Source organism: Epinephelus fuscoguttatus, linkage group LG21 (genome assembly GCF_011397635.1).
Source record: "Epinephelus fuscoguttatus linkage group LG21, E.fuscoguttatus.final_Chr_v1".
NCBI lineage: Eukaryota > Metazoa > Chordata > Actinopteri > Perciformes > Serranidae > Epinephelus > Epinephelus fuscoguttatus.
Window position 1 is genome coordinate 33,268,280 of NC_064772.1, and position 25,120 is coordinate 33,293,399.

Genomic DNA, 25,120 nt, shown 5'->3' on the forward strand with positions numbered 1-25,120 from the left:
ATATGTACAGTGATGTGCATTGTATGCTGAATAAATATATACATTCAAGAGGTGTTTGTGAGAATAAACTGAAAAATATTGCACAGAATATTGCAGCAGTTGAATTATTGCATCCTATAGGTAATAATGAATTATAAATGCAGTGGGTTAATAAAGTCTAAAAGCCGGTCTACTGACTCAGAGCAGCTGACACTCTGAGGGAGCAGCTGCACAGGTTAATGGCCACTGGCAAGAATGACTTCCTGTGGCGCTCTGTGGTGCATCTTGAAAAATGACCCCTTCAACCTGACTAAAACTGTTGGAGACATACAATTTGGCAGTGTGTAGAAATTAATTGTAGGTGTTAAAAAAAATGATATCTGAAAGAAATTTTTATACAACCCGTCACCTTGATTCCAATTTGTTATACCTTCTTCTTCTCGCATATGTCCTTAGACCTTCAGCTCCGTTGAGGCGAGCCAGTCCAGTGTGTCATTGTCCAGGTCAAGCAGGCCACGATCACCATTCCGTGGCCGGTGTTTGGGGCAGCTGGTTATATGTGTTCCAGTTTGTAGTGGATCCCCGCATTCACAATGGGCACTGTCCACAAACCCCATGTTTGCACAGCTGTCCCGAAGCGTGCTACGCCTGTCCTCAGGCGGTTGAGGGTCGTCCATTGCTTTCTGGGCAGGTGCTGGCCAGGAACATCTTTGGGGTCTTCAACGTGGTGGTGGAGCCTTGATGGTTCTGCTGACTTCCACTGGTCCCTCCATCTTGCCTTGACCCAGGCAGCCTTGGAGGTATCAGATGGTGCTGTACGAAGCAGATCTTGGGCGTGTGTAGCAAAGGGGCACCGGGACTTAAGAAGCAAGCGCTGTGGTGTCTCTGTAGTGATCTCGTGGAGGAGGTGGGATTCACTCGTCTGTGCCTTTCAAAGCTGCTTCTCATCTGACCTCTGCTGGAGTGATACCAGCGACGACAGGCAGTTGGTCTGTTGGGGTGGCTAGGTAGACATCCGCAGACATTCTGTAGGGTGGCGTTGAGTGCGGTGTCCAGCTTCTTGACACTGGGGCTACAGCAGCAGTCTAGAGCATTCGGCAGCTGAAAGCACCAAGGCCTCGGTGGAAATGTGTTTTGTCAAGCTTCAGATCCAGATATGTGGGGAAGGGCTGGAACTATAGCTAGTGATGGCCAAATGAAGCCTCATGAAGCATTTTCTTTATTTTCTGAGCCCACTAGATGGCGCTCATGGTTTAAAGAGAGAGGCTCAAAGAATGGCAATTCAGTGTGCTTTCAACCTTTTGTTGAAGAAAAAGCTGCCATCTAGTGGGCTCAGAAAATAAAGAAAATGCTTCATGAGGCTTCATTTGGCCATCACTAATGTAGCCTGACGCTATCTTCTTATACCTGTATTAGCCCAACTGGACTAGTTTAAAGAGAAAAAAGCATGCTGACTAAAAGTAATGACTAAAACTTAACTAAATTTTTTGTTGATTTAAACAAGACTAAAACTATGATTAAAAAAAAGACTAAAATTTCACTAAAACTAATCAGCATTTCCATAAAGACTAATTCTAAAATTGCTGCCAAAATAGCCACTTTTTGGAGTGACAAACCCACCCAGAATTAGCCCCTTTTGGCTAATTTTTTTTCTTTCACAGCCTGCAACTGCACCGCTTTGGTTCGGTCTCTATCAATTTCTCTATAGGCAGCAAAAAAAAGCTCTGACAAACTGACTTTGAGCTACCTGCTCAGCATCAAACAACAAAGTTAGCTACTAGCTGGTGATTTGGTGAACAAATAGAGCATAATAGTGGCTAAAGAGCAAGATACTTTTCTCAGGAGTTGGTGGAGAGCAAAACAGAGCTACAAGTAGAGTGCATATTGGAGTTATGTTCATCAGGTGGTTAGAAACACGACTCCAAATGAATGCTAATGTTGCTACAGAGCTGCTGGACGTGTGCACTGGAAATCATGCTGACAAATTTGGCAACATAGGATATGATCCCTAAATTCCTTTTATTTTTAAAGTGTCTTTCAAGATGCTGTTTCTGCACTGTAACTGTTCTGAAATGACAAACTAACAGCACCATCTCTGGGATAAGCAGCCATTTGCTCACTGAGCTATGAATAAAAAGCAGTGGGTAAAGTACAGGGGTCTTTACCACAGAGTGGCAAAACCTCCCAACCATTTTGTTCCTCATCCAGCCACTTTGCCGACAGCCCACCTGCAAATGAAGCAGGGGGAAGCACTGAAGACCCATAAATCTTTTATGCTCCATAATGGCTTGTTCACATTACCTGCCCACACCTCAGCCTCCACGGAGCAGGCCGGGCCAGCGCTGAGCAGATCAGACCTGGAAACCACCGTGAACATATGGAGCACTTCAAACACTCAGAGCCTCCCTGGGCCTGAGCTGTGGTCGCACCCATGAATTATAGAAATGATCTAATTGTTTTCTCATTTGGAAATACTGGGGGCCCTCCTCTCTGCGTCTCAGTTTTAACGGCCTGTGGTTTCCAACGGGGCACATGATTCAGTGCTGCCTACCTCCGACACGTTTGTTGAATCCAAGGTGGTCCGTCCTGTCAAAACAGAGCCAGAGCTGAGGTATAAGTCAAACCTGTTGCTGTAAATTAACACGTAGGCGAGAGAGAGGAGGAGGCTCAATGTGACTTCAAAGAAGAATGGTTGTGATCAGAGGAGGGGGGAGGGCACATGTGGTGGTGAGTACACATGAAACAAACCTGGGGATTGGATGAGAACGTCTGGGTCCTCAGAGACTCTTTGGAAGTCCATTATTGCCAAAAAAAGGGGTGAATAAATAGGTATGACCAAAGCAAAAATAATCATGGGAAATGCGCATTAGAAGATACTTCGTCAACATTATGAGTAAATCTCTTAAATCTTGACTTTTAAGTGTAATTATGACAAAAAAAACCAAACAGTAGTCTTGTGTCTACAAATAAAATACATCATTAATAGCTTGTTTACCCTTGACAATCAGGTAAAATACACATATGAACTTTTAAATCAAAATTTTGAAACACAAAGTTCAATTCTGAGATAACAAAACCAACCCTCAACTAACTAATCAAAATTATGAGACATCCAATAAGTCAAAATTTAATGAGGTCTTGCAAGTGCTCGCTCAATGGATATCTCAAAACCTGGACAGACATGAAGTACCAATACCAATTACAATATTAAAATGCACATGGTAAAGGAAGGTTTGTAGCACCACGGAGTCCCACTTGCAATTTAAAGGTGTAGTGTGTAAGATGTATAGGGATTTAGTGGCGTCTACTGGCATTGAGAAATTTCTCTGGGTAAGAATTCCTTCAGTGTAAATTGTATAGGAGGATTTCAGAAGTATGCACAGAGGTCTCTTCCTCTCCAACACAAACACACCTGGTGATTAAAACTGGTAAAAACACTGCATAACGCAGTTTCATGTGACAATCAGTCATCATGTTGGAGACGGGCAGCTCACCCACCACATGCTAATGTGCACTCACCTTTTTTCTCTGTGAACTTCAGATCCAGAGATTGAGAAGATTTTCACTGGGAGTCGAATTATTCGCAGAGAAACAGACCTGGTGATATGAAGCGGTAAAAACACTGAATAAAGCAGTTTCATGTTACAAATCTGTTTCTCCAACACTGCTTCGACGCAAATGGCCCTATCGAGAGCCAGTGTTTGGTTTGTCGGTTCTGGGCTACTGTAGAAACATGGCGGTGCAACATGGTGATCTCCATCAACGAGGACCCGCTCCCTATGAAGATATAAGCAGCTAAATCTCAAGTAACGAAAACACAAGGATTCTTATTTCCAGGTGATTTTACGCTAAAGAAGTTGGACTTATTATATTAATATTCTATTTCTGCCAATATATCCCCATAAATCCTCCACACTGGACCTTTAATGTGTCAGTCCTCACACTTTCACCTGGTATTAATATCACTTTTTATTTCAAAATTTAAATGTATGAGGTGAAGTCAAAATTCTGCGACACTACATCAAAATATGACATTTTAAATAAAAAAAAATAATGCTAAATTAAATTGTGAGTCGAAATTTCAACTTGTCTCAGTTTTGACTGTTCACTTTACTGTTTGCTTTCGAGCAGGGGTGTCAAACATAAGGCCCAAGGGCCAGAACTGGCCCACCAAGGGGCCCAATCCGCCCAAATAGATGAAAATGTCAAGACAGAAAGTAGAACGCTGACTGAATGTGGAAAAACTGAGACATAGTCCACTTTTTTCCTTAAGATATCTCAGGCTTTTCATCATCAGTTATGTAAACAGATAGATGTTTTTGAATGTTTTACTAGTTATTACCACTTGAGATCAGCTGAATAAGGCCCATGAACTAAAATGAGTTTGAGTTTGTTTCTTTTAAGGGCACGCTAAGCACCGTTGGGTGGTGTCACTGTTTACGTTCAACGTTGCTAGCTCCACCCCCCCGATATAAATACGGGACTTCCTTCTCCTGTTCCCTCTTCTTGGCCAGATGATCATCCAAATGTTTCCTTTTTGGTTGCGTGTCAGCCATATCAAATCTCAATAAATCTCAATAAAACACTAATCGATGTGACGCTGTCTCTAGCTAACTTTTTTCTTCGCGGTCCTCTCTACTCTACTCTCCACCCCCCTTCATGTGCATGCGCGTTAACCCCCAAACCCCACCCCACGATCGGTGATTGGCTGATTGGTGCAGCCGGACCAAAATGTTTTTGTTGCCATTTGCGGAGCCTGGGCTGCCTACAGAGACCGGACTTTTTCACAGCATATTCAGAGGACGTGTAGCTAGCAGATTGTGAGGAGATGTTTGCTGTATGTGACAAAAGCTTTTCAAGCTTAGGAAGACTTAGAGAGCCTTTAACTTAACTTAGTGTGAAAATTTTTATTTCTATCAACCCTACCTGTGAATCCATTTTTGGTAGAAATGGGCTTCCATATCGAGCTGCCGTTCTGCAGATGCTATGGGATGCTAAAGCAGCATACATATCCTACAGCCCAACACGCAAACACAACCTGCTGGTAAAACAAAGGGAACTCTACATGGAGGATTTTGCTCAGTGCTGCCTGCAGCAAGCAGCTTTCCTCAGCACTTGCTCCGCCTCGTGCTTCTTAATCAAAACTGGCACCGTGGCAATTACCTAATTAGACATCAATTAATCCACACCCTTCAGGTCTGCAGCCACGTTTGACCTGAGGAGTAATGACAAAAATGCCTTCAAAGAATGCAGAAATCAGATTAATGGAAGCCGCGCAGCAGAGGTTGTGCCGCATTTGAGAAATCTCCAGAAATATACTGCAGTTCATTTCATAATTAACAGGTAGGAATTTAATTGATTGAGACGTGAAAGCTTAATCACTCAATTCAATAACCCGGATATCAGTGTTGAGTAGATTAATTCAATTCAGTAATTAAAGGCGAGGGAAAGGTGAAGCTTTAGCTGATTGAAGGTTAAACAGCAGACTCACCTCTCTTTCTTTATCGTCTCCATCCACCGTGAACATTTAACTCCGCGCTCTGACAGAGAGTACACACTTTACAGTGCGAGCATTTAGTTTGTCTTTTTTATTAGACGTAGCAGTTTCACAAACAGCAGTTAGCCTGAAAATTACATTCAAAATGTGCAGCTGACCATGCGCAAACACTCCAGGTACACCTTCAAAGAAAAGTAACAGTCAATCATGTGTTTGTTTGTTTTCCACAATATGTGTATTGTCATGATTTAATTCAAATTTACAAAATCAAAATCATCTTTCACTAGTTCACCATCAAAGCATACACACCTCAGTCACTATAACACATTTGAACAACTAGTTTCTGTCACTGTACATATGCTCTGAAAGGTTCTTTTAAAGGCTCTTCTTTGCATTTTAACACCCATACGTCAACCTTTAAAATATTCTCAGTACCATTTCCCTTCTCTGTAATACTCTTTAATATTAGCTTAGGTGAAGAGAGGGGTCATCAAGCCGACAGTCAGAGACAAGTCATGTAAAAATCGGTAACATTGCAGTCCCCAGAAATCCACTTTTCCAGTAACGCCAGGGCCTCGTCGACATCTCATGAAGAAACCAACACTGAAGTTCATAAAGGAGCACAGACGATGACCCCCGGCAGCTTAACGGAAACTTTACCAAAGCACGTAAGACTACACGACACACAGTTTGTACAATGTGGCAAGACGAGGATGCTTCTGCTCAGGATTTGCTCCATTTAGGTTAATTCACTCACACACACACAGACGGAGGGTTTGTCCTCCGTCATTCAAGTCACAGGATGCTCATGTCACAGGGTTAATGGTTAACACTGGCTGAAAAAGGGGGAGTGGGTGCGAGGGAGGGGAGGGTGATGGTGTCGCTAAGGTAAGTCGGGGACACGATCTGTAACTCCAGTTCATCCAAGTGCCAAAAGACAGTCTGTTAACATAACACTGATTATTTTTTATCCGCCTGATCCAAAACCACACGGGGCTGATACATCACAGACGAAGCTCCACGACACAGAAAACCTATCCAGTTCAGATTCAGATCATTCCTTCGGCGGGGTGATGAGGTTGCCGGTTTGGCTATGAATGCCGCACGCGCCCACCGCTGCGATCTGCGAAACTCCGGTCCACCAGGAGGCGGAAGGTGCCCCCGGCTCTGCTTTGAAGCTACTGGCCACAGGGATCCAGTGTATGTGAAAACACCTGAATACTCAAATCCACCAAATCACACGGACGTCCACACGTCACCACGGCATCACTCTGAAACACTGTCCATTGTCCAGCCCGCTACTCGCAGCAGGAATGGCAACTGAAGAAGCGGGTGAAATCTGTACACCTTGTTTTTTTTTCCAAACTCTTCTCCAAAACTTCTGTAAGTGCAACACGTTTGTAAACTGTCCTGTCAATGATTTTTTGTTTCTCTCAACTGCTTGGTCCACAGCAATGTTCAGTTCAGTCAAAGAAAAGGGGGGAAAAGGAAAAGAAGTCCGTGTTTGTAAAGCCAGGCGTCCTACTCTGAGTGGGCCCCTCTACCTGCCGAAGACGCTTTCATACTCGAGCAGTATGAGCTCCACTATCTGGTTCTGGTAGACCATGTGGACCGCGATGTTGCCCGTCTCGGTCTCGGGCCGGAGCAGCGTGGGTCCGAACACGATGGCCACGCTCTGGGTGGTCATGCGGTTGGCCTCCCCGTGGTCAATCACCCTGGGGGGGGAGAGGGAAGTAGAACATGAGGGGATTGAAACATGGAGCATGTCACAAATAGCTTTAGGTGAGCCTATATTTGTTTGACAATGCAGTGCAGCTTCAGGGTTTCATCTTGAAAAACAACATCAGGGTCTTTACACACATCTTCAGGGCCTGAGATGGAGCACTGAGGCAAGCCGCGCGACACACACCCTGCAACACTACTCAGCGCTCCGGGCTAGAGCATAATAGCCTTTTTAAATAGAATCTACATCCTTGCATGCAGATGCACAAAACAATAACATATTCATGGAAGGGAGAAAAAAAAGGAAATTAAATCCGCCCGCTGATATACGTAGACCTCCATACACTGAATGTCACGCTATAAATTTCCTCAAGAAACACCACTTCATAGGTACTGAATTACAGCAAACACAGCGCCATATAAATGCAAATTGGAAACCTAGGCAAATGTCATTGTGAACATATGATATTGCCACCGGCTCCAGTGGGCTAAGAATACACGTTAAACCTGGCTGTAGTTTGTGTTTGCCCACGGGCTGATCAGTCTGAGGGAAGGTAAACACGCAGAGTCAGACAGGAGTTGGTAAAATATCCACAGTGACATTTATGATGCGACTGCATGAGACTCACAGAGTCGCTGTGGAGCTCAGGGGTTAATGTGAACAGTCACGTGTCGTCCACGTAGACAGACACTCACAGGCAAATCAAAAATGTGAGCTGACCACATCAGAAGAACAGTCTGATCGTCCAGGGTCGACAAATACAGGAAGCGACATGACATCAGAGGATACGTTTAACTTTTAGCTCTTACATATATATTGATAGTAACTTTACTGATGTTGTCTAACGGTCTCCTTCAGGTTCTACCCACTGAGACGTTTCATACAGTGATGTAATGTGTCATGTTGCTTTACATTGTGAACTACAAATTCAGACTGGACGTGAAACAATTTTTTCCGTTTCCATTGTGAAAAGTTGTGGATGGTACCAATGAACCGTTCTGTACCGTCCCCATGTTTGGTCCCCCCTCTGTTGGGGTACCTAGCACACAGATCTGGTACTAAAAGGTGGAGTTGTGAACACTGCAGTCTGATTGGTCAGTAGAGGACGGTCACTCTACTCAGGGCTGAGTTGTGGCTGGTTTTGAGGCTCATGTAACCACCATAGAAAAGTACTATAAAAGTACCCATAATACTCTTATTGCAGCTTCTTATGTTCAAATATTGTCAGCTTTACACACTCTCCCATGATGGTGAACTAAAACCCTTTGGCGTGCGTACGAAACAAGACATTAGATGACATAATTTTGGGATTTGGGGGAGACAGACCAACATTTTTCTGATTTTTAACACATTTTTCGATAAAATGATTAGTCGACAATGAAAATAATCGTTCGTTGCAGCCCTCGTACACACACATTCATGAGTGCGAGCATGTATGATTAAGCATGTGGGTATCGTGTGTGTTGATATCTGTGTGTACCTAGTTGTTATATAATGTATCCTCTGACTTAAATTTAAATCTATGGGTTTATTTAACTACATCCTCTGAAATAATGTTCAAGTAATTTGTTTTGTTTTTTTTTTTGCGTTTTTTAAATTTAACTTTAGATAAATGTATTATCATTATATTATTGTTGTTTACTTCCTGGTATTTTCTAACGCTTCTGTTTATGTATGTATTTCCCTTTTACCTTATCTTTATCAGTCTCTCCATAAGTTAAATTATCCTCAAAAATGAGTTTAAAAAACATTATAAACCTTTTTTTTGCATCTCACACATTTGTCAAACAACATCAGTGAACTTTGCCCGCACAAAAAATAGTGAAAAGGTAAAATAGAAACAAAAAAAAGTCAATATATGATTTAAATCAGGAAATGAGGACACTAACAAGCCTAAGATTTCGATAAAGCACAAAATGTGATGCTACATTCACATTTCAGTTCTTTAAAAACACATTAAAGAAAACACAGCCTGAAGAAGAAGTCCATGTAAGTACGGTTACAGTTTTAACATTTCAGATCCATCGCTCTGTGAAGCTGTTTCAATGCTTTCATCACTGCCAAAATACGTACGTAACTACGATTTAATAATTTTATTCGTAAGCTGTATTTATTTAATTAAATAATATATAACTCTGACTATCAGTTTATGCACTTTACTTACCTCCGCAGGTGTTTGAAGAGGACTTGCATTGTGTCGTGGTTGGGTTTTGGCAACTTCTTTATTAAATCTTTGATTGAATTCACTCGCTGCTTGTAGTCGGAGCATTCTGAGGCAGAGACACAGACAGCCAGTCAGTGAATGCACAGGCGCACAGCACCATCTTGTGGCCACACTAGGAACACAAAATACTCTCAGCACTCTTAAGTGCCTTGTCATAGTGTAGGTGCTTCGACATGACGAATCATGTTACTCACTGATGGCTTCAACAAAGTCGTCGAAGGATCCGTATGTGAAGAGAGGCTCGGGAAGCTCCCGGAAAAACATCTTGAGAGCTCCAGTGGTGACGTGGATGTCCTCCCACTTGCTGTCATTCAGATCCACCTTCTCGTCTGATGGAGGGAGGGAAGCCAAACAGGATGTTACAAGTGTGTAAGAGGTCAGTATGTGGCGCACAGATAAAACCTATGTCGTCTCTTATAAAGGAGGAAGTGTTTTAGGCATGTCAAAGGTCAACCAGCAGACTGGAGTCCTACCATGATTTACAGCAAAGCGCAGCTTCTGGATCACTGCCAGGTTCCCGCTCACTCTGTACAAGCCGTCAATATTGAGACCTGCAGGAGGAGGATGAGAAGAGGGGCAGAGAGACAAAAGCAGTGAGAACACTGTCGGTCCTGACATGCCGAGCTGACCTCAAACACACAGCACCAACACAGATCGACTGATCAAAGGTTTTGCGTGTCCTTACATCACCTCATGTCCTCTGTAAGTAAAGATGCAGCTGAACACAGCTACAGCTGTCATGGAGAGATGTTCTCAACTAGTTGTTATAACAACCAATGACGGCAGATATCTCCCGTCTTCCATAAATATCAGTCTGGGATAAATACAAAGACTTTGATCATGTTAGTGCAGGGCTGCCAGAGCTTTACATCCGTCCTGTGGACAATATTTTATGGAAATCAAATTCCATACTTTTTCCATACTGCCTAGGAACTGTAAGAGTTGCTGATGCCAGACACACTTCAGAGACAATGGGCATAGATACGTCACAGATGTTGAACTATAACCACCTGCTGAAACTGTCTTATGTGGTTTAAAGCTCTAGAAAAAGGTGCATAGCAGACCTTAAGCTACATTTTTTTGGTCTAACCTCATGAGAGAGGTTTATCCGGAGGTTTCGCACCACAACATTTGAAGTGATTTCTTTGTTCCTTTGATGTGAACTAGAAATGTAGCTGAAAAGATCTGACTGAGCTGAATGGATTCACCTGTGGCCTGTGTGAGATACAGAGGTGTGTGGCACGTCTGAATGAATCACTGTTTCCTGGAGCTGGAGCGGTTGTACTGAATCATCAATGTCACTGAACCAGTTGCAGTAAGTTCCCCTCAGTAGTGACTTCATGTGGCAGTGTTGTCTCAGCTTTGTCACACAGAATGTTAGTAAGTGCTTCAAAGCTAAGTCAAAGAACATCAAGTCCACAGAAATCTACATTTACTGAAATGAACATACAGCTACAGAGTACAACTTTCACTCACTGGCCACTTTATTAGGTACACCTTGCTAGTACCAGGTTGGACTCCGTTTTTAATCCTTGGTGTCATAGATTCAACAAGGTGCTGGAAACATTCCTCAGAGATTTTGGTCCATATTGACATGATGACATCACACAGTTGCTGCAGATTTGTCGGCTGCACATCCATGATGTGAGTCTCCCGTTCCAGCACATCCCAAAGGTGCTCTATTGGACTGAGATCTGGTGACTGTGGAGGCCATTGGAGTACAGTGACCTCATTGTCATGTTTGAGATGATGTGAGCTTTGTGACATGGTGCGTTATCCTGCTGGAAGTAGCCATCAGAAGATGGGTACACTGTGGTCATGAAGGGATGGACACGCTCAGCAACAATACTCAGGTAGGCTGTGGTGTTTAAACCATGCTCAGTTGGTACTAAGAAAATCTCCCCCACACCATTACACCACCAGCAGCAGCCTGAAGCGTTGATACAAGGCAGGATGGATCCATGCTTCCATCTGAATGTGGTTTTTCCAATCTTCTATTGTCCAGTTTTGGTGAGAAAACCCGTGTGAATTGTAGCCTCAGTTTCCTGTTGTTAGCTGACAGGAGTGGCACCTGGTGTGGTCTTCTGCTGCTGTAGCCCATCTGCTTCAAGGTTGGACAAGGTGTTGTTGCTTCAGAGATGCTCTTCTGCACACCTTGGTTGGAACCAGTGCTTATTTGACTTCCTGTTGCCTTTCTATCATCTTGAACCAGTCTGGCCATTCTCCTCTGACCTCTGGCATCAACAAGGCATTTTGGCTCACTGGATATTTTCTCTTTTTGGGACCATCCTCTGTAAACCCTAGAGATGGCTGTGCTGAAAATCCCAGTAAATACTCAGACCAGCCCGTCTGGCACCAACAACCATGCCACGTTCAAAGTCACGTGTCAAAGAACAGGTGTACCTAATAAAGTGGCCGGTGAGTGTATACTGATTCAACCTTTGTAATACTATTTCTTTTGCATGCACACTTTTCCATCCTGGGTGTCGCTCCTACCTGTGTTCTCCACATGCTCGATACACATCGTGACAAAGTTGGGGACTGATGTGTTCTCCCGCTGGCACAGGCTGGTCAGGCTGCAGCCAAACACCTGATCTGTGAATCACCAAACACAAAGTCATTTTTAACCGTCATCTGTCCAGGCAGACACGCCGGCTGCTGTTCCATATTCAAACAGTGGCACATATCCACGTGTGAGAAAAGCTCAGCAGGAGCCGCTGCCTGTGCTGCACTCAGTCTGAATACCTTTGATGTAGCCCTTGTCTCGGACTGCCTGGTAGGTGGGTCGACGTGTCAGGAACTTCTTGAGCTTCAACCTGGTTTTCTTCTGGTCTGACGAGTCCATGCTCACAGAGGTCTTCATCGCTGAGGAAGACAAGCAGGATATGAGTATATTCCTCAGACACTTACATTTACAGTGTGTGTTAGGAGCATTCTGTCAGTCTCACCTCTGTTCTTCTTGGAGTCTCGGTGGTCTTTCTCTTTGTCCTGTTTCTCAGCTCCTGGAGACTCAGGCATGTCCTCCTCAATGGCCTCATCTGACTCCCAGGCCTGGACCGGACGAGATATGCATGGTTAGATACAATCAGATTTACGTCAACTTGGACTAGAAGGCAGGACAAGAAGACATGAAACTGTGGAAGATTTTGCCAGTGACAGATGTCCCCTCACATGGTTGTTGATGGTCTCCGTGAGGGCCCGGTACCAGTCGTTGATGACGCTGTCGATCTCTGACTGGATCAGCAGCTCCGTCCCTTGACGAGTCTTCAGCTGAGGGAGGAAAAGTCACCATTACTTCTGAGCACATTAAACTGCACAAAGCGCAGGTTTATCTGCAGTGGAACCTGACAGCAGATCCACTGTGTTCGATACCTCGATGACGTGTTTCTTGCTCGACTTGTCCTTAGAGGCCCAATCCACCGACCCCCCTCGCAGATCGACGGTGAACTCCGGCTTCGACTGGTTGCTCCCAAACTTCTGGAATCAAGGAAACAGTATGAGAGTCCACGTCTGACACAAAGATGAGACAACAGGGACACGCTGCTGTTTAAGGTGGATTTTTGTGTTCATGTGAAGGGGTATGAATCACTGCCCGACATCCTCAGTGTGTTTAAAAGCACAGAGCATGAATCTGTTAAAATGCTTGGTGGAGCAGGTGTCACATTCTCAAATGCTGTGAATTTAATTTTGAAACTCTTCATGAATATACACACATTTTTAGTAACAGGTTACAAGAAAGGCAAAAAGTTAGTTGTTAATTATATCATGTGCATATTAAAGCTGCTGTATGTAACTCTGGAGACAGACTAGGGCTGGGCGATATAACGATTATGTGCAATATATATTGATATATTTTCAAGCAAGACATACATTTAGACAACACCATTTATATCGATATAGGGTCAAGATAAGCTCTCCAGCAACACTTTTTAGTCTGACGTGCACCTCCCCAGAAATGTAACTACACATCACAGCGACACAGACCTCATGTCTATTTTTGTAAGCTTTTATTTATAAATTGTGAAGACAATGAAGCCTCCACAAAATAGCATTTTAAGTCTTGTGTGTGATTTATCCTGGCCTCATATGAGAAGAGGAAATCTCTGCTTGTCGCTAGGCTAATTTATACAATGTAAAATGGCATAGGCTTGTGCTAACAACGTTAGCATTTTGTATTTGTTTGGAAAACATGTTTAGTATAAGACAGTTGTTTTGTCAGTGAACCTTGTGAGTTGTAATGGAGCTGAATTTTGTAACGTTACCTTTGTTAAATGTTGCTGTTGTCCCTGGTTTTATATGAGTAGAGGAAAAGTTCACTAGCTGCTAGGCTAGTTTACACAATGTAAAATGCCATAGGCTTGTGCTAATAACATTAGCATGTTGTATTTGTGGGGAAAATGTGTCCAGATAAAGACAAGTGTTTGTCTGTGAATGCTGCGAGCTATAGTGAAGCTGATTTGTGTACTTGTGTTTGAAACTGTCTCTATTAAGCCATGTTTAATGTGTGTTTAATGTGTGTTTTGAATCAACTAAACTTTATAGCATTTCACAGAAACCCTGCGGACTAGTGTTTTTTGAGGTGTAACTGTTTAGCAGCTGTGGGGGGAAAAATCCCTGTCTCTGCATTTCATTTTGATCACAGTCTGTTTTTATAAAGCTGCTTGTGATATCTCAAATGTGGCTTTGAACTGCAGCTGAAAACATGCTGCCTGTTTCCTAGAAAATGTCGCCATTCAGCCTGTAAATACCAAGATATCAATTTTTGTCCATATCGCCCAGCCCTAAGACAGACAGTTGAGTGTCGAGCCTCATTTCCAGGTCGTCAAATACCGACCCTTTAGTTTGACAGTCCACCAACTAAAGCCAACATGTCCGTATTTGATCTGAGACTTTTGGTTAAATTCTTAATAATACCAAAAAAATTAAGACATTTATTCACTCTCAAGGTCTCGTGATATTGATCCACTCACTATTTAAATGTCTGTTTTCCTCTGAGACTTTTACAACTGGAAAATGTAAGAATCACTTTAGGCCTGCACCAATCAAAAACATGTGTATAGTTTGCTTATCAGAGCTTTTGGGCTGAAAACAGCTGCCTGCTGCACTGGCTCCATTGTTGTTATGACACTATTGATTAGTGCAGCCTTTTTTTTGACATTAGGATCAGTTAATTCAAGCTGTACACGCACGCACACACACACACACACACACACACACACAGAGACACACACACACACACCAGTGTCCCAGTCAGCAAAAGCAGGAGTGAATGAAAGACTGACAGACAGGCAGGAGCAACACATGCAGAGAGAGGGGACATACAGCGGCAGCCTGCACAGGCCTACAGTTCACATAGGAGACAGCAGGGCGGGGCTTGACTGAGCGCTTCCAGTTGCTAAGGAGAGTGAGGAGCAGCTCAGGGATGGAGCCGCTGCGGTAGTAAGACTTCAGGAAGGAGGAGAGGAGGAGAACAAAAGCAATGAACAGAGGATGACACATTTCAGAGCACAGGTAGCATGAGGACAGGTGACTATGCAGAAATGAGGAAGAGAGAGATAACACAGAGATGAATGGAACACTTAAAAAAAGCTCAGGTACTCTGCAGAAACATGAGCGTGTCGGGGCTGATGGGATACGTACCCAGCTGGTGCTGCCGCCCTGACCCTTTGCAAAGAGCAGGGAGGAACCCTGCAGCACGGTCCACGAGGAGTTCCAGTTCTTCCTGTGCGTCAAAGTAAACCAAAGATAACTCAGACAACTCTTTAAAAAGATCATTGGGATTAGAAAGAGTCCATTTCTTTTTGGGACGTCAGATTCCTACCTGACTTTCTTTCCATTCTCTGTGATCTTGGTGACATTGAGGACTCCGCACTTCTCTGAGGGCTGTGGAGACACAGACGCAGATAAGAACCAGCTAGAACACACGCGTGAAACACACATGCATCCACACACTCACACGCTGAAGCTTGAGAAGCAAATGGAAGTGGCTGTGCTGCTTCATGTTATGTCCAAATATCACCAGCAGAGGGCGCCCTGGCACTGCTGCGGAGGGCGCCAGAACAGCTGCATATTTGGTGGTGGAAAATGTGTTAGATGCGATGCAGTTAGATGTGGCATGCAGCAGATGGGAGAAACTGAATGCAAAGCAGGCTTGGAGAGTTTTTAGAAGATGAGGAGGAAGACGTGTTTGTATCTGCAGGTGAAAGAAGCGTGATGCTGATGATGATTATGTGGTGCGATGCAGTGCAAGCTGGGATACTAACGGTCGAGGGGTGCTTAGGAGATGAGGGGCAGGAGTCAGAGTCTGGAGAGCTCTGCTTGGGCGCCGGAGCACACTCCTACCAACAAGAGGCACAACATGATGAGTCGCTAATAGCTACCGGCTAACTACGAGACACATGGAGAGAGTCAGTCTGAGGTTAGTGAGGAGGAGAAGATGGATCAGGAGCCTGGAGAGGAATCACAAGGTTGCGTTGGATGTTAGGTCATCAGAAGTTAAGGATGAAGGAAAGGACAGTTAGGATTTAGGGTTCAAACAACATGCTAGTTAGAGTTATTTCAGATTTCACTTTAAGGTGCTGCTTCGTACTTCCTGTTCATCTCACCCACGATAACAATGAATCAGACATTTTTGATTGAGTGAGCACATGGCGTTGATTGTCATATTTACACAGCTATATAAGAGGGAATTCTACATGACACTGGCAGTGAATCAAAACGGATCATCTGTTGATTAGAGGAGGCGCCGGAGAGGAGAGGCTACAAGTGGTACCAACTTTATCACGGTAAAGAGAGAGACGAAATCTCCTCTTGTGCGAGTCCGAAGTGAACCGCCAGAGTTTGAAAGAGAACTGCAACAAAACCACCACAGAGTTAGCCTCCGATATATTTCACTCACTTGGTGTCTGGTTTAAAAGTCCCTGATAAACTTGTGTTTTAACATTTACTACTACCAAAATCATCGGGGCAGTAGATACAATCAGCTGATCGGGCTCTTTGACACTTCCCTCAGCTCTGTTTTTGTCTGTCTCCAATTCTAATGTCAGATAGTTTGACCTCAGAGATGCAAGTGACAGCAAAGCTTAGCTCGACCGCAGTCTTTCCCTCAGTCAGCCAGGCTGAATCAAATCCTGTCCTCCTGTGCCTCTCCTGGGTGGCCGAGACACAGCCTTGTTTCTGTATCAGTCTATCTTGATTATATTCACAGGAAGTTATAACATGTTAGCTGCGTCTGTTTGGCTATAAATGAAGAAATCCCACTAAAGTGTAAGGAAAATTATTTTATGTTGATGTTGGGTTGACAGTGAACGTCACTGTTGGACCCTGCAGTCACTAAATAAACTTAGGAATTTGACACTAACAGCCAAATTTAGAGCAGAGCAATATGAAGCTCAGGTGTGAAAAAGTTAATGTTACTTAAGGAAGGAATGTTTTGTTTTATAGCTTTATCTAACCAAAAAAACGGCAATCAAATTCATAAATATATTCATTAAATTCTGTATATTTTCTAATTGAAAAATTCTGGAAAACAAAAACCTGAATCTGGAAAACATAAACAACAGATTTCACAGGGAGCTTGAAAGAAGTGTACATTTAGGAGGCAGTAGGAAAATCTGTGGCAAAACATTAATAAATTGTGCTCCTGAAATTCAAAATTCATAATTCATATCTGAATAAACAGAACAGTATCAAATACACTGTGGACATTTGTGTCTGTGTTTAAAGGGGGACACTTGCTAAATTATTCAGATATGTTATATCCATGGTTTGAAAGTTAAATAAATATTTGTGAACATGAGCGACTCTCTTTCAAAGCCAGAAACCAAAGAAGGAAGTATCAAACCTGTGATGTCATCAAGTATAAAGTCTGGGGCTGCTCCATAGACACTGAATGGGAGACACAGTTGAGTTTTATTGTATTGTAGAGTTCTCAGTTGTGAAACAGAAAATGTTCCCATGTACTCAGAACATTCCCCTGTGTGCTCCCAGTGTCTTCTACAACATCTTTCCTAATTCACTGTCTGTGGAGCAGCTCCAGACTTTATACCCTGACGTCACAAATTTGAGTTGAAGTACAATAGTTTTTGGATTTGGAAGAGAGTTGTTCACTTTTACGAATACTATTGGATTGTCTTGGACCATAGATATAACATGTATGAATTTTGAAAATGGGCGTAGTTCCCCTTTAAGGGTGTAAAAAACACCCTGTTGTTTAGCATCCATTTATTTCCATCCAAAACCAAGCAGCTTTAAATCCAAGCGGCTTACTCTGAGTGTTGTCCTCAGTCAGACACACAAACATCACTGTAATGCCATGCAAAATAAACACAGAGGTGACGAGACAAGCTAACCTAAATAAGACGCTTACATTTTATGCAGTTCATTTTTATACTGATGATACATGAATAAACATACATACACATTGGGTCTCATTCATGAAACGTGAGCAGAAGGAATTTGTGTGTAAACTGTTCGCAGATGGAAATTTACGTGCATGTCCGCATCGCATTCGTCAATATTTTAGTAGCTCCGATCTTTTCGTAGCTACTAACAAAATCTACTCCTGCTCCTGACCACTCGTAGTGCTTGTGTAAATTTAGTAAAGCACATAAATATTGCTTGTCACTATTGGAAATTACAATTTTAACTCGTATTGCGCTCTGTTATGTACACAATACACAGATGCCTTTGAAACACGTAGCCTAATCTAAACATGACAAAATATTAAAAATATAACACATTTAGTTAAATTAGTTGGCAGTTAGCAAGTTTAAGTTCCAGATTAGGTTCATGATTGTGAATTATCTATGTAAATCGACTCAGCAGATTACACTTTCTTTCTACATGTTGAATGATGATAATAAAAATATCCGTAAGGACAGCCGGATCACAGCCTCTTCGGCCTCGGTGCCTGGGTTCAGCAGGAGCAGCTGAAAGAATTATTTGAGACAACACGTGTTTTTTTTGTTTTGTTTAGTTTTTTTGTGGCTTTTTGATCATTTGAATGAATAAATCTGATTTGAAAATGTTTAATTTACGTTGTATAAAACAGAGCTTTAGGCTATTAAGATTTAAATAATTTTAAAGTTTATCCATTACGCACAAAACATCTCTGGTTTCCTGTTCCCACTTCATTCAAAACCCCACAAATGAATCTTCTGTTTGTTTGGTGACCACTACGCTATCAATGATGATTTTCAGAATGTATTAGGCTTGTCGCTGTCTCCCCAGTTATGCCAGCGATGCGCTCGTCTGCAGCAGATAGTTGTGACTGTGAGCCTCCTCCTCCTGTGGCTGCTGTATTTTTTTGTGTGTGTGCTTATGCGTTTCTTTGCCTCCAGTTTCATATCAAACCATTTACGCTTCACCTTCTTTGTACCACGGAGACAACATTAACAGCATCTGTTACCTCCCTCCAGGCCTTCTCTTTGCCTGTCCCTGTCACTCCACTACTAACTGAAGAAAATAAAATGTTTTTTCTTTAGTCCACTTCACCCAAAATTATTTCGATCTCTGTTTCGGAAAAATTCTTTTTTCTCTCTCTCTCTTTCTTTCTTTGCGCCATGACTGACAGGTCGACAGGATGCACCTACACCTCCTTATATGGTGGTCACTGGATATTCATGGGTGGGGATTTATGCTAATTGCTGATTACCGGGAGCGCGCTGTCACTTTACGATGGATTGGCATTCGTGATCACACACACGTGTTTACGATCAAATCTGAGTTTCCCGCGGCGTTCCTGAATCCGGAGTAGGTTTTTAGTAGAGTCGGCTTTTATGTGCAAATCTCCACACAGATTTACTCACTTTTCATGAATGAGACCCATAGTCTGTTGAACAATGTTGTGTTTTCTTTGATATCCTTTAGACACATCTGAAAATGTCAACTATTTGAGGATATTTCACGTTTTAATGCTTCATTTATTCAATATTTAATCGGTTCATATATACATCAAGCAAAAAATATGCCACTGTTTGCATAATGGAAAATGTAGGATCCAGTGTTTCTCGAGTTTGACTCACACCAGGGACAGAGTCGGAATATCTCGACCTGCGTTGCTTCAAATTGAAGCATTCTTTTTATAATTTGTCTCAATACAAACTCACTATAACACTCTTTTAAGACAACATGTGTGCTGTATGGGATTATCTCGCTCTATGGAAGTTAGCTTGCGCCCTGAATCTGTTTAAAAACTAGCTGGAACTGATGTAAAACAGAAACTTAAGGTGGGTTCTTTCTGTCTGATAACATTCACAACATCCTCATTTAAACACATGAAAGTAAACTTGCTTTTAACTTAAATAATTCACCATGCTTTAATAAGACTCCAAAATAAAAGAGGCAGTTTAAGCCGTTGTAAGCCTGTTCGTCTGTGCAGCTGAGAGCGTCATCAGCACTCGGGGATTAAACTCGCTGCCAATAGGACAGAAAGAGCAGACAAAGAACCTGCCAGAAAACCTGCAGCAACAACAGGACCTGTTCCCACACCTATCAGACAACACAGCCTGTGTAACGCCATCACTTGTCATATTTTCAATCCTGCCGTCTTCGCTGAGTCTTACCTTGTCGTTGAGGTCTAAGACGTAGGTGCTGTGTCTCCACTTGGTGAGGACGATGGGATCCTGCTGCTTCCTCTCCAGACTGCGGCTCTTGGGAACCTCACCGGACTGAGGGGAGATGTTGTACTGCGGAGACAGAGAGGAGAGCAGAAGTTAAAAAAATCAGAGTTCTTCTCGCATATCCTTCGATGTCTTCCCTCTCGCCTACCTCTCCTTTTACTGTCCACAGCACCATTGGACAAAGGGACTTCTCTTACAGCGTAGGCATCGTCTTCAACTGTCCCCTGAATGAATCCATGTCCGCGTTCACTGAGAGAATGGACTGCTCTATTCTGATCAGCTCCCCAGATTAGCAGGTCAAGAGCCAGTAATAGTCCTTTACCCAAGGTTCAACTCCCACTTGGCTCCTGCTGAGCTCACAGGGCTCATCCACTTACATTAACAGGACCAGACACCAGGAGGAGTCACACTAAAGTGTGTTACTGGGTACTGGTATTAGGTGATGTAATGTGAGAAGATTTCCCATTTTCAGGAGAAGGAGATTAGTTTAAATGGCGTCTGGTGGACGTGATAGGGAAGACAAAGGCACATGGACACTATTGATCAGAGGATGATCTCACCTTGGGCAGTTCCCATTCTGATCTGGATCCATCAGCGCTGTAGTAGTAGGGCCGGCCCTGTTCATCCACATGCTTTATCCACTGCAAACACAAACACCAGTCAGTGAAAAGGGAAAACAAGGATACGTGATACCTGGGCCGACCCCTGATAGTCGACCAAACGTTAGTCGACCAGAAAGGTCATTAGTCGGCAAGACTTCATTGGTCGTTTAGTCGTAAAAAAAAAAAAACTGTGGACAATAGGGCCGTAACGGTACATGTATTTGTGTCGAACCGTTCGGTACGCGACTTTCGGTTCGGCACGACCCTGTACCGAATTATTGGGCGCAGGATATTATTTTATTTTATTTTGTTTTATTTTAATTCCCTTTTTGCGAGCCGAACCATTTAAAATATCTAGTTCCCCGACGGACATAATTGAGTGACGGACCGAGTCTGACCGTAAATCTCCGCCTTCACTTTGTGCAGCGCATTCTCGCATGTTGACAACATGGCAAGTGAGCCTGACGAACCTGAAGACCCACCCACAAACCTTAAGTCCTCCGTTTGGGAACACTTTGGTTTCAGGGTAAAATACGAAGATGGAAATAAACAAGTGGACAAGACAAAAGCAGTGTGCCGACACTGCAGAACAGATGTCGGGTATGTACTTGGAAACATGTCTAACATGCTAACGCATCTAAAGCGACACCACCCGAGTTTGAACGTTAACCGGCACGACTAGAAAAAGCAATCTGGTGCAAACTACGATATCGTCGTCATTTAAAAAGAAAGAGCGTTTCCCTGACCATCGCGCTAAAGAAATAACCAACGCCATTGGAGTTGAGTAAAATTGTTTAAGCTGCACTTTAGATATAAGCATGTTTTGTTTACTGCACTTTAACAAAGTGGGAAAGCTAAGTAAGTTCCTAGTAAAACTGAATCTGAGCAGGCTTTAAAGCTGACCAGCTGCACTATACTTTTTATTTTAGTTGAGTAAAACTGTTTAAGCAGGAATGTATATTTATATTTTTCATTCAAAAAATGTGTTAAACAGCAGGATTTTATTTTTCACTTTTATATTTCTATTTTCATTCAAACAATGTGAAAAAGCAGGATTTTATATATATTTGTTTCATTCAAAAATTGTGTAAAAAGAGTTAACTGCTGTGGTGGTATGTTTTAATAAGGTTACCAATAAGTAAAAGATATTTAATAGTTGTCTATTTTTTTCATTGCTGTACCGAAAAAAAAACGAACCATGACTTGTGTACCGAGGTACGCACCGAACCGAGATTTTTGTGTACCGTTACACCCCTAGTGGACAACTGTGATCAGTCTATAAGTCGGTTGCTAATCAATAGACTGTACCTTCTCCTGTGTGTATTCAGAGACGTAGAGTGTGTGTCCATGTTCATCCAGCTCCTCAGACCAGCCTCTAGGGGGCGACCCGTACTGGCTGTCAGACTGACTGGAGTGGGTGCTGTGACAGTTTTCCTCTGAGGACAGTGGCTGTGGAGGACAAAGACAAGAAGACACAAAGTTTAATGATCTTACTGATGTGGCCCATTAGCAGACACAAGAAATACACCCATGAAGACATTACAACCCTGTAACTTTACTTGGGTATTTCCATTTTTTGCTCCATTACAGAGACAAAAATTTTACTCTTGTATCACAACATGTGTACATTACAGTACGAGCTACCATATCCAGCAGCCAGTTAGCTTAGCAGTGACTGTTAAGGCATTTTATTTTATAGAACCAGGCTAGCTTTTTCTTCCCATTTTAAGTCTTGCTAAGCTACGCTAACCAGCTGCTTGTTGTAGCTTCATGTTGACCGTAAAGAACATGAGGGTAATCTCAATTTTCTCTTCTCTCCTCAACAAAGCAAATGCCTAGTGTACATCAGAAGACTTCAAAAAGACCTTTAAAAGACTGAAGTGTGACACCCTCTAACATCTTAAGTAAGTTTTTAGTCACACACTATAAGATTTTGCAGAGACTGAGCATCCTGCAGGGTCACTATTTGCAAGACTACAACTAGATTCCTTTTGAGATTATTTCCCATCCTGCTCCTGGTGGAAAATAGTACGGCAAACTCCCTGTAAGAAATATGAAATATTAACAATGCCTGATGTGACTTAAAAAACACTTAACTTTAGAAACACGAGATAAAAGGCGTCCTTTGTTGACAGAATTCTTGACAAGTCGGTATCAATGTAATCTATATAGATAAACTACATTTTGAGCCTCCACTTGTTAGCTGTGCCATTTTATTGGAAGGAGACTGTGGGAACGAGAGATGAAGTGTTTCAAAAATTAAGATTTCTTACTAAATGTAAATGCTGGTTAGTGGATAAAACACACGCTGAATTAAACAGACTCTTTTTCACTCCACAGCTCCACCAGTTTCTCCTCCTTTTCTACAGTGCAAAAGAACCAAGACTTGTTCACTGTCTTGCACCTTCCTACCGTCTACTCACTTTGCTGCTTCCTGTTTGGAGAGAGTGCACCTGTTGGCTGTTGACAATGTTCATTCACTTCAGAATTTGCATGAGCCCAGACTAAAAAGGTACACTAATTTTAAACTTGTCTGATATTTCTTGAATGTCAAGATGAGAAATAGACCGATTTAAGACAGCTGGGATTGAGATTAATGACCATCTTACACCAAACTATTAAGCTTACAGGAGTGTGAACAAACGAAGGTAAAACTCTCGTGATTTTATTCCAACATCAGAAATTTGCCGCGATAGTGAAGTTGCTTGAAAGGTCATCTGGTCTTCAGGGTGTCTACGCGTATCAGACAGTTAAATTAATACTTTTTAAGACCTGTTCACGACACCTTTTAAATAAATCTGGGACCAGTTTTTGGACAAATTACGTTTTACTTACAGGAATATGGTTAAGACCTCACAAATTCAAATTTAAGACTAATGACTTTTAAGGCCTTATTGTCGTAACACTGAATTGAAGACATTTTAAGACTTTTTAAGGCCCTGTAGACGTCAAACTATTCCCTTAAAACTAGTTCCACCTTGGTCAGCTACAGCATTAAAATGCTGCTGACACAATGACGCATCTGTTTTAATTTGGCTGCTACTAATGATTATTACAACTTATTACTGATTAACCTGTAAGTTCACTAAATTGATCAGTTGGTCTGTAACATTTAAATTGCCCATGAAATCTTTTAATGTTAGTTTACAATTAGATAAAAGAGAGAGAAATCCTCACGTAAGTAAATAAGCCATCCTTACTCTCCTTTACAGAAAACTGCAATACACTAAACCGCCACACGAGGGCAGTGTTGGATAGTTGGACAGGAAACTCCAACCTGACAGGAAACCATGACTTCCACATATCAAAGGCACTCCTGTTACCTTCAGTAACCACAACACCATTAAAAGTCCTTTGAGGTCCACCACACTTTGACCGCAGCCTGTTTGTTTAACACCGACTGCCAGAGAGTTTATTTACAGACTGGCGTCAGCGCAGACTTGCACGCATCCAAACTAAATACCTGAATCCTGTGTTTCCTGTGATCACACCTACTGTTAGTTTCCTGTGGTGTGGAAAGGAGTGAGTTCTCAGTTTAGTGTACTTTGTTCATGCCACCTGATTAGTTTAAGCATCCCTCACCTCACTCTCCAGTGTGCCCTGGCTGTCCGCTCGGAAACTGCTGGTGCTGCCGCTGGCGTCCCTGGTGCGCGGTGGCTTCCAGGTCCGCTCTCCGGTGGCACGGTTGTAGTAGAAATGCCTCCCGCTCAGGTCTTTGTGGGTCTCCCAGTCGCCCAGGATGTGGAGGGGGGAGCTGGAGGGGACGGGTGGCAGGCTGGACTGAGAGATCTTCAGCTCCTGGAGGTTGGTGTAGACCGGCGAGTCGGATCGACCCTGACCTGTAGGTGATGTTGTCTGGTGGAGGAAAGGAGACAAGGAGGTCAGATCATTAACATTTTATTTACTCTCTCGTTTTCCAGCTGATATTCCCAAACCTCTCCAGAGACTTTACGAGTGTCCTGACTTTGTTCTGAAAATTCAATAATATTCCAGGAATTCCATAACCAGAAGCAGCCTTGAAATCACTCCAGGGTCTGCTGAGATTTAAGCATCTGTAGGAATGTTGGTCCTGTCCAGCACAGAAACCAGCGGCTATCACATCCTCTACTGGACTGGAATGTAACAAGCTGTTTGTTGCATCAAACTTCAGCGCTCATACATGCGCATGTCGCTGCAGACCTGCTGTACACGACCCTGACTTCTCTTTCTAAGAGCATGAACGTGAGGCGGTGAGTTATGACGCTCTCTGACAGTCTGCACGGCAGGATGCAGCTGCTGATCAGATCACACGCCACATGTGGCTCGCAGATACTTTAAAACTATATCAGTCCGATTCTAATCGGGTCCTCAAAACAGATGGATTCAGTGCGGTTACATAATCTTTTATCTGTCTACCTAGAGACCACGGCCAAATGCTATCAACATAAAGGGCTACTGGTGTTAGCATGCAGGCATTAGGGTACAGTATGTCAC

General features: G+C 42.8%; 1 protein-coding gene across 7 annotated transcripts in view; it reads right to left on the reverse strand.

Moving 5' to 3' along the window:
- Positions 1-5,552: 5,552 nt before the first annotated feature.
- arhgap12b (Rho GTPase activating protein 12b) overlaps positions 5,553-25,120 on the reverse strand; it is an 83,387-nt gene continuing 63,819 nt past the window's right edge. Inside the window, exons 3-19 of one of the 7 annotated variants that reach the window (XM_049565092.1) lie at positions 24,230-24,502; positions 21,956-22,096; positions 20,606-20,686; positions 19,989-20,111; positions 16,200-16,274; positions 15,687-15,761; positions 15,245-15,306; positions 15,064-15,145; positions 12,796-12,897; positions 12,595-12,693; positions 12,372-12,474; positions 12,169-12,288; positions 11,920-12,018; positions 9,897-9,974; positions 9,618-9,752; positions 9,364-9,469; positions 5,553-7,191 (exon numbers count right to left, since the gene is read on the reverse strand). In XM_049565092.1, the coding sequence (XP_049421049.1) occupies positions 7,017-7,191; positions 9,364-9,469; positions 9,618-9,752; positions 9,897-9,974; positions 11,920-12,018; positions 12,169-12,288; positions 12,372-12,474; positions 12,595-12,693; positions 12,796-12,897; positions 15,064-15,145; positions 15,245-15,306; positions 15,687-15,761; positions 16,200-16,274; positions 19,989-20,111; positions 20,606-20,686; positions 21,956-22,096; positions 24,230-24,502 (1,929 nt within the window). In that variant the 3' untranslated portion in view covers positions 5,553-7,016. Of the gene's footprint in view, positions 7,192-9,363; positions 9,470-9,617; positions 9,753-9,896; positions 9,975-11,919; positions 12,019-12,168; positions 12,289-12,371; positions 12,475-12,594; positions 12,694-12,795; positions 12,901-15,063; positions 15,146-15,244; positions 15,307-15,686; positions 15,762-16,199; positions 16,275-19,988; positions 20,112-20,605; positions 20,687-21,955; positions 22,097-24,229; positions 24,503-25,120 lie in introns of all 7 variants that reach the window. The other 6 variants (XM_049565091.1, XM_049565094.1, XM_049565095.1 and 3 more) reach the window with 6 other exon arrangements.